We start from the raw sequence: 10475 nt of genomic DNA, 5'->3' as shown, positions 1-10475 counted from the left end.
CTTTCTATTTTTACAGACAAATTTAACAGCGTTTCGTCTTCTTTACAAAGCATGCTATCCAACTGCTTGAGTTAAAAGTAATTTCTCCAATGAACGTTATATTACATAAACAAATATGCCTTTCTGTAAATTACCTGAAGTTAAGGTTTAAAAGGAGAGTTACTTCTTCTGTGAAGTTCTTTATGATCAGTTTCATGAGTGAAACCGAGGCAAAAGAAATCTGGTAGAGATTTTCAGGAATAGCCATTAAGAGGTAACAACTCGTGTCCTCAAGGGTTAATGTATCGTAACAATAACATATCGAATGACGTCATGATTGATATCATTACACGACGTATTGCAAGGGAGATAACACAATGTATTCAATGACGCCTATGAATGGCGCGATAATGGGGGAGGGATGGGGTCTTTATATAACTTATTTTCTATGTCTAGACACTCAGACACAAATATTTTTACGTAGGTTGAAATTCACGTCATTTCTTTTGAGACTCTACGACTGTTACCTTACATTGCGAAGGCCAGGTATGTCCCGAAGGCAGTAATTTTCGTGGTCAGTTGTCCGAATCGCTTTGTATGTACGGCCTAAGGTGTTATAGATAACACAAAAGACAGTCATAGATCTCAAATTAGAATATGTATGCCCTTAACACAATTTCGTCAAAGTAAATTGTGAATTTTACCTGGAGAAATCTTCTTTGATGAACAATTTGTCAAACAGGTGTAAACATTGTCTTTACAAGGACTTAACCAAAACGGCATATCGGAACATGCTCATATCATTTCAACACCAAATAGAGCAACAAGAAGTTTTTTTTCTGTGAAATAATTTCTTGGACACCGGATTTCGTTAAGATGACGTTGAATTACAATTTTGGCTTTGGTAAGACACTTAATGGAGTTGTAACACTTTCTAAAAACAAATACTTCCGTATTTTTATGCTTTTTAATATTGTTTTTTAATAGACGTCGCATTTTTCAATGTTGATAATTTGTTTACTGTTTACATAATTACTGTGACTGTGATGGGACGAACATCATAAAATAAATATCTAATATTTAAGGCGTTTGAACGCAATGTTCGTTCCTAGCGTTGTGGACTTATGCAATGATCAAGCAAAAATATTTCCCACCGCGTAGCATTATAACACAAATTACCATTTTGTATTGTTGTTTGTTTTTCAGCTTCTCCGCAGAAGAAAAGATCCATCATGTTTTGGAGACGAAAACGCCCAGAAAGAGGATTGAAGGTGAGTAAATTAAACTATATTATGAGTAGGACGTAATCAAACATTTGTAAGTAATTAATACTTCAAATTGTAAGAAAAAACTGGTGATTATATTGATATTAGAGATAGCCTTAACAGTGGGCATTATCTTAAAACTCCAGATTATCTTAATGTTACAGATTATTTTAACACTGGAGATAATCTTATCACTGAAGTTTATCCTAACATTGGAGATAATCTTAAAACTCGAATTTATCTTATCACTACATATTGTCTGTACACTGGAAGTCATCTTAACGTGTGATTATCTTAACACTCGTGATTATCTTAACACTCGTGATTATCTTAACGTGTGATTATCTTAACACTCGTGATTATCTTAACACTCGTGATTATCTTAACACTCGTGATTATCTTAACACTCGTGATTATCTTAACACTCGTGGTTATCTTAACACTCGTGATTATCTTAAAACTAGATATTATCTCACTTTGGAATTTTTAACACTGGAGATCATCTTAAATCTGATCACTGAATATTGTATTAACACAGGATATAATATAATTTTAGCACTGGAGATTATCTTTATACTACAGATAATCTTTACACTGGAGCTTACCTTAAAACAACAGATAACCTTAACACCACATATTATCTTAACACTACATTTTATTTTATATCACAGACAATCTTATCACCACAGATTACCTTAAGACCACAGATTACCTTAACAACACAGATTACCTTAACAACACAGATTATCTTAACACCACAGATTATCTTAACAACACAGATTATCTTAACACCACAGATTATCTTACATGAATAAGAGAATTTACTAATATTATCCAATGACAAGCCGAAGTACCATACCAACCTGTATATTCTGGACCGAACAGCTGAAAATCATGTGCATTGGGTTGATATTTTGATATCTATGTATAAATGGACGTATATGGACGTAAATAAGACGTTTGACTGAACCCTTGTTTTTTCTGAGTTCATCCTCCTCTCACCATTTAACTTATTTAAAACAACATATAATTGGCCTTTCAATGTTTCATACAAGGTTTTTCTGGTGTTGAACATATGCTAAAGTTCAGTGAACACCTCGTCAATACGGAATATGAAAACGATATGGTCATATCATAACATCTTTGAGTAAACTTTAATGGACGATTTCGAAAATGATCATTGGATAAGAATGGTTGCCGTTTTATAGAGTTTCTCAAGAAATCAACATATCTCAAATGATTTAACTACATAAGTAAAGTCAATAATATAACTACGTCATTTTTTGGCATAATACTCCTGATTTTACGTAACAACGTTGTTTTGTAACAGCATTTAAAAAAAAAAATAAAATACGAAAACAAAACATGTCTATTGCCCGAAATTGAATGTTAAAAAATGAATTAGAATTTCCATTCGAATTAAAATTTTTAGACGTTTTAATTGACGTTGATTCACAGATCAGTCGATCTTTACACACATTTATGTTGCTACTGATCTGTATTGATTGACAGGCGTTGGCGGAAGGTGGTTTAGCGTTTGCTAGGACGTACTCAAACATCTTAGCCCAGACCGAATCACAACTAGAAGATGCCATACAGAGAGAAAATCGCAAACCCAAATCTACGATTGGCAAGTATGTACAGCACACATTTTCATAGTCGTCTGCTGGTATGCAGAGAAAGTTTCGGTAAAAAAAACCATCTGCTGGTTTGCAGGCATATTTTCGTAATTTTGTATTTGGCCTTTTTCACTGTATTTTATGTAATTCACGTGTTTTTCTTTTGTGTTTTGTGTTTTTCATTTTGTGAAAATTATCTATAATATGTTTGTTATTAGTTTTTGTATCTATTAATATATTTACAGAGTGCGGATGAAAGGTGAGAAGGTCATTCACAGTAAACAGGTGCTTCTATGTATCGTCCTTCTAAACATACTCGACTGTATCCTAGTGCTAGGCGAGCTAATCCTCGATATATACTATCTCAAAGGTAAGTTTGGCTTTCTCTTTGACTTATTTTTTGTTTCGTTTATTTCTTTTTTCGTTTGTTTGGGTTTGTTTTCATTTTCATAAGATCGATTTGATTTAAAACATTTTATTGTCAAAAAGACAAAGAGGTGTAAGAAAGAAGTTCTGATATGAAACGCATGGACATAAAAATAAACATTCATGCATATACATAGAAATGCAGATTTATCTTATAAAAATTAAATTTATCAAAAAAAAAAAAAAAATGATAGAAAGTGAGATAGAGAAAAAACAGAAATTTTACTGATAGAAATCTTTCTATTTACAGGAGTTCTGGAGAAAGCCGAACACAACGAGCTGAACTTTGTTATACACATGAAACAGATATATCCTGATTATCTTGCTCCACTACAAACCACTGACATCAGCGATCTTTATAGAGCAGTACTTGATGCTAAAATCGAATGGGGTCAAGGGTCACACAACTCTCGTGTAACCGACACGTCGCATGGCACCGGAAGTAACGCTCTCACAACCACCACCATGGTTCCGAATGACATTCATAACGCCACAACCCTTTCTTACAACGCCACAACCTTATCCAACCATGGTACAACAATGTCTTACAGCACTACAACCATTCCGTATAATGGTACAACCCTATCGGACAATAGTACGACCCCAATAGTGAGGCGAAAAAGGGCGGCAACTTCAGGTAGTCATGGCAACACTATATATGGAAACGGTTCAGCTCACCACGAGCACCACGAGCATGGACATTCGATTGAAGAAGATATTGCGCATGGTTTCCACAAAGCTAGCATTGCAATATTGGCAATTTTAGTCGTAGAGGTAAGTAACTTTTGATATATCTTAGCTTGGGGGGCCTGGGCCTCAGATTTAAACATGACCCTTCAATCCCCCCACCCCTCCCTTTTTTCAATTTTACGTAAGATTGATAACCTTAATGACATTGACTTAAATTGATCGCAGGTGCAAGATTTTCCAAGTTGATTTAACGACTTGCAATAAGTGAATCAAATCTAGTAATTACAGTTGGGTATGAATGGAAATAAAATTACCGACAAACATTATCAATATTACTTCTGTAGAATGGAGCCATTTCCGATAAATTTAGGTGATTTTAGCATTTACCATCTTTTCTATGAAGTTTACCCTTATTTTTCAGACAATGATGAAGGTATTATTTCTAGGAAAAGAACTACTAGAAAGAAAATTAGAGGTAAGAAACTATCCCTGTAGGATATATTGATCATACTGACCTGTCCAATCTGACATCATGTGACACTTAGCGTATTGGTCAAATTAAGCTATCTAATTTGAAACTCTCTTGGGCACAACATATTGGACCGATTAACCTGTGTAATTTGACACCCTGTGATACACAACATTTTAGCCACATTCACCTGTGCAATCTGACTCTCTGTGGTACATAACATATTGGTGAGATCAACCTGTCTAATCTGACATCGTGTGAGACACACCATTTAAACTACATTAACCTGTGCAACACAACATATTGGTTTGAATAACCTGTTTAATCTGACACCATGTGGAACACAACCTATTTGACTGCTTAACATGTCTAATCTGACACTCAGTTGAACACAACATATTGGTTTGAATAACCTGTTTAATCTGACACCATGTGGAACACAACCTATTTGAACACAACTGACACTCAGTTGAACACAACATATTGGTTTGAATAACCTGTTTAATCTGATGTGGAACACAACCTATGTGTTAACATGTCTAATCTGACACTCAGTTGAACACAACATATTGGTTTGAATAACCTGCTTAATCTGACACCATGTGGAACACAACCTATTTGACTGCTTAACATGTCTAATCTGACACCCTGTGGAACACAACATATTGGTTTGAATAACCTGTTTAATCTGACACCATGTGGAATACAACCTATTTGACTGCTTAACACGTCTAATCTGACAGCCAGTTGAACACAACATATAGGTTTGATTAACATGTCTTATCTGACATACAGTGTGACAGAGCACATTTAGGCCAGAGTAAACAGGATGTCAGAATAAACAGTCACGTGAGGAGTGGACTCTTTAATCAAATGGAAGAATCGCTTTTCCTTAGACTGATAATTCTGTATTAAAAACGGTTTATGTGATACCATTCCATACTGATTTATTGTATTGAAAGTTTTCTGTATACGTAACACGAGTAATTATGTTCTACATCTCGGTTATCCAGTGTCTGTGATATGAAACATTCTGACGTTGTCCTCCATATTTTTCAGATGTTTGACGGGTTCATCGTAGTCGCCTCCTTTATCGTCGATATCGTCTTCCTGAAAGGAATGAGTGGGATGCACGTCCGCGAAATGGTGGTCATATTGGCTTTTCTGGTTCCACACAGTGGTATATTTACAGACAAATATTATATCATATAGTGGCACTGTAACACGTATATAATACGTAATATATCCTGACACAGTATATTTACAGATATTATATCAATACCATGCTCTATGTTCGATTTATCGACATATGTCCCCATATTTCGACTAATCGTGCCATATCGCCAAAGCCACTGTGGAGCTAAATGTCAGTATGGCGAAGTATGACCCATTGTCAGTTACTGGACTACCTGTGATGCTTCTAGCGTTTACGTGTTTAAGATTTAAACAAAACTCTATTAAAGGACATATGATAAACATGGTGTGGTAGACAAATTTTAGTTTATACAACGTTAGGAAATGACCTAGCTTTGTTTTAAGGTTCTGACCTCTATAACTAATTCCTAAATTTTACCTCAGTTTGACATCTGTGATTAACGTAAAATTTCGTCTCTGTGTTTTACCACAATACTTGACCTTTGAATGACGTAAGTATTTAATCTTTAGTTGATTCCAGTATGTGACCCCAGTATTTGTCCTTTGAATAACCTGTATATTTAATCTTCGTTTTGACTTCTGTATTTGACCCTTTTCCTTGACCTTCATATTGTCTCCGTGTTTGACTTTTGTTTGAACTGTACATTTAGTTTCTATGGTTGACCTTAGTATTTTACCTTTAACCTCTACCTTTGACCTTTGCCACTGACCTCAATATTTGACTATTGTCTGACCTATGTTTTTGACTTTTGTCTTGTCTCTGTTTTTGATATCTGTTATTGACAACTAACCTGACCTTTGGTTGACCCCGCTTTTTAAATTCCTCTTTCAGGTTTGGTTGTAGCTGTTATTGATCATGAGCATTTCCGGATGAAATTGTTATATAAACAGAAGAAGGCGGTATCAACAGACTTGAAGAAAGCCAAGGCCGAAAATAAATCCCTAACGGTAATAAGCAGTGCCCAAAATCTTTTAATCTCCTATATCCCTTGTTGAACAAATACACGTTTGAAGTAAATAACGACATTGATTACGTCATTCAGATATTTTTTTCAGCGTAATCACGTAAATGACGTCACAATGAATAATCTAATGATAAACCCCTTGATCATACTTGTAGGACCTCCCCCGTTTGTTTTTGTTTTTTGCTGTTGTTTTCTGATGTTGTTGTTTACGATGGTGTTGTATCCACAGGCGGCGTTAGAAATGGTTAAGAAGTTAGCTGTTGGAGCTGGCCTGTCAGCGGACGATATTGACAAACGTTTGGGTAAGTTTTTTCTCTCTTTTAATCAATATTATTGATATCAAGGAAACGTTAATTCGTCAGATTTCACAGCTCACCTTTTGTGGTAAATTGAAAATGAAGCCACATGACCTCTACAAATGTGGAACTGAAACAGGAAAGGGGGATTTCGAACTGATTCCATTACATTGTAAAAGAGAGAAAAAGACAGGCAAAAAGAGGAAGAGAAGGATAGAGAAAGAGGTGTGGGAGGGGATGGAACGGAAGGGAGGGAGGGACGGACAGGGCTTTCTTGTTTGAAGTAAAGGTTTTGAACGTCAGTATTTTCGCTTTGTACAGCTTTCATTAGTGTCGGAGTCGGGGCAAAAAAGAAGAAAAGTTCGTCCATTTCAAGCTTTCACCATGGACTAGGTTCCAGTAAAAAGAAGAATTCTTCATCTGTCTCCAGCGAGTTGAAGCTCTCAGTGGCGTCCATTCAGGAGAATGTAGAAGACGATGTGTTTGCCAAAGACGACAAAAAGGACCAAAATACCAATTCTCGAGTCTAGGAACACAGGAAGTGCAGCAAACATTTGGTTCCGTCAAACCTTCAGGAATTGATCTGATAGTTTTGTCGGTCATATATTGCTAATAATATGTAGACTTGCCATTGAGACAATACAAGGTGTTATGATACATTGTCAGCATCTCAAAATCAGAGAAGAGAAATGACGACTTCGACGATACTTTTTAATCTCTCTATCTCGAGTCAAAATACAGATAGTATTTTTAGACATTGACAACTTATTCTATTAACCCCTGCAATATACATTGAAAATTTGCAATAGAAAAACTTCCATGTACTGGGAATTTACAAGAGTTGTCTCCCTTGGACTGTGAAACGCAGGTATATGTCCGTTTTGACGAGGTTTTGTCACATATTTTTCCAATACAAACACAATTCCTCAGAAACCAAACTTTGCAATTATGATGTATGATTTTATAGATATATTCCTTGATTTTTGAAACATTGTACAACTCGATGTATGCCTACACATACGGTTAATATTGGTTGAATATGTTATTTTTAGAAACATGAGCTTTGCATAGCGCATATATGAAATAATTTTAAATGTTCCTAACTATTCATATTCTAAATATTGGAAATAGAAAGAAACAGTAAGAAGGAACGAAGACATCAGAAGATGCACATGACGTGATAAAAAAGAAGAAAAAAATATCGAATGAACGAGCATCGTTTAATGTAATGTCTTACGTATCGTAAGTGACGGGAAAGTAATTGTAAACACGATACCGATTCTACTCGAAAATGTTTGCATCAGTGTGTATGTTAACGTGTTTTAATGGATATTTAAATGCAGTTGGTATGTTAATTCTTATAAAAAAAACGTACCATCTCCTTCCATATCAGCAATATACACATGAATGTATATACTCATATTTCGTCTCTTATATTTTACTGAAATCCCTTTCTGACAAACAGTAGTTAAACATTGATCAAAACACAAGACTAGACAGCAATAATAATGAATTGTCGCTTGTTTATATATTTATCATTGTTCTAATATTATTGTTTTAATGATTGAACTATTTTCCCAAACCGAATATTATAAAGTAAATTCCGAAAAAAAAAAAAAAAAAAAAAAAAAAAAAAAAAAAAAAAAAAAAAAAAAAAAAAAAAAAAAAAAAAACAACTGCTGTGTGTTTGTTTGATAGCAAACACTAAATCGACATTTCCACTAAAATTCGTTTCATTATCAATGAAATTGTTCTTGAATTATTAATCACTGGTGTTGTTTACAAAGCAGGAGAGGCTCACCACTTCCGTAACCTCTACTGTCGGTATGCTGTTCTAATTCTAGGATTAGATCACTTATATTATGACTTATTACAAAATTTGGTTATAGGACCTTTAATGTTTAAAGTGTAACAGATTTGTCCAACCGAGAGTCAAAGTTAATGGTTAGAAATTAGCAAGATGTTTCGTTATATCAATGTTCATCATGTTGTACGCTCGTGATTTCTGTATCAGGAAGTGTTTGAGACGATTAGCGTTAACGAAACAGACTTAATCCTGTTGTACTATAATCAATGTTTATAAGTCCTGTCTTTTTTTACGACGATTTACGACGATCAACTTTCGCGAAAATCGCAAAAATAAACCGTACGCGAGAAAACGTCGGATTTCAGTAATGCTGATCATTAATGTTAAAATGTTAAACCGATTTAGGAAGACCGCACTGTTGCCACGATCCAAACCGATTTTGTTTTCATCACTAGGCAACTGTTTTATGTGTTTGTGCAAAAACTTTGTTCCAGCGTCTGTTTCTGTGGATGATTTTTGTATATAATACACAGAATTTACATGCTTAAATTTGTAGATGTATGTTTACAAGTAATATGTATGGCTTCCAAACTTCCAATCTTTGTTTTGTATAATGTTTATTTTGATATCATATATATTTTTATGTACTGATTTTTTGTTACATATTTCATTGGGATTTATGACAAAGAGAATAATAATCATTTGAAATATATTTGTAGTTTCGTTTTTAATGTTGGACACAATAGTTTATTTCAAAAATCACCATTTCCCCCCTCAGAATTGATTATTTTACGTTTTATATTTAAAGCTAAGAGTTCTATCAATTGTTTTTCCAAAGCAAACAAATTGGTGGTTACTTCAAAGAAAATACAATCGAGAGGCCCGTCGCATCAGAGCTATTCCAGTGTTTTACCAATGATCACAATCTTATCAGCGCAAACCGGCCCCTTTCTCTGTCGCTTCCTTCCCCTGGCACGGAAGACATACTCTTAGGGTTCTCATGACCTTCAGAATACATAAAAAGAATTTTAGATTTACATTTGTTGGTGTAAAATAGCTTTCATCCATAGAGGTCTTTTTGAAAATGTGAAGGTTTTGCAGAACACTAAGGTTTCCCCAAAGTGATATCGGCTGGCCTGGTCGGATGAAAGTTCTTTTTCCTCTTTTCCAACAACGAAACCAACTTTCCACCAAGCTGCATGATAAGTTAGATAATTTTAATTTCGCTATTGTGAATTTTCCATTTCTGGATGGCAATAATCCTGCGTCCCTACCCATGGTGTTTACAAGTTGCAGTTTATTATATGTTCACAAGTCGTAACACAGGGTTTCAGAAGATGCATGTTAATTCAGGAATCTCCGTGTAAAACTTTTTTTTTTTTGTTCACGTTTTGCCATAGTTTTGTTGACTTTAAGTTTGGATTAAGATTATGTTGACATGTTGGTATTTTCTTGTTTTCTTTTTCAACCATACAAAATATGTAGGTCACGGTGAAACACATTAATTGCAGATAGCTTTAAAATATATTGCTACTGTGACAGGCCTATATGGATTTGTCTTATGGGAAAAGCCCTCTGTTACGTTTCGTTATGTTTTCTTTCTGTCGTATTATCGATTGTATCATCTGCGTTTGTGTAATTGGTTGAAGTGAAATATACATCCGACTTGAGCGAGTGTATATCCTCTCTGTGGGCTCCCTCTACCGGAGTTTGAAATACCAGACGTCGAATTGTTAACCCATCAGGATGTGCATTTCATGAATAATCTAGCCAGTTTTTTCTATAATGTCGACAATCACTTCGT

At 34.7% G+C, this 10475-nt stretch overlaps 1 protein-coding gene across 1 annotated transcript; it reads left to right on the top strand.

Annotated features, from left to right (window-relative positions):
- Positions 1–855: 855 nt before the first annotated feature.
- Positions 856–7394, top strand: LOC132554200 (uncharacterized). Its single transcript, XM_060218509.1, has 10 exons — positions 856–883; positions 1186–1250; positions 2757–2878; positions 3109–3233; positions 3540–4063; positions 4401–4454; positions 5508–5625; positions 6436–6551; positions 6798–6870; positions 7186–7394. The coding sequence occupies exons 1-10, from the start codon at positions 856–858 to the stop codon at positions 7392–7394; spliced, it is 1434 nt and encodes a 477-aa protein (XP_060074492.1).
- The last annotated feature ends 3081 nt before the right edge of the window (positions 7395–10475 follow it).

This window comes from Ylistrum balloti, unplaced genomic scaffold (genome assembly GCF_031769215.1).
Source record: "Ylistrum balloti isolate Yb309-2 unplaced genomic scaffold, AGI_CSIRO_Ybal_v1 Utg369640, whole genome shotgun sequence".
Lineage (NCBI taxonomy): Eukaryota > Metazoa > Mollusca > Bivalvia > Pectinida > Pectinidae > Ylistrum > Ylistrum balloti.
This window is presented reverse-complemented; position numbering and strand designations above follow the sequence as displayed.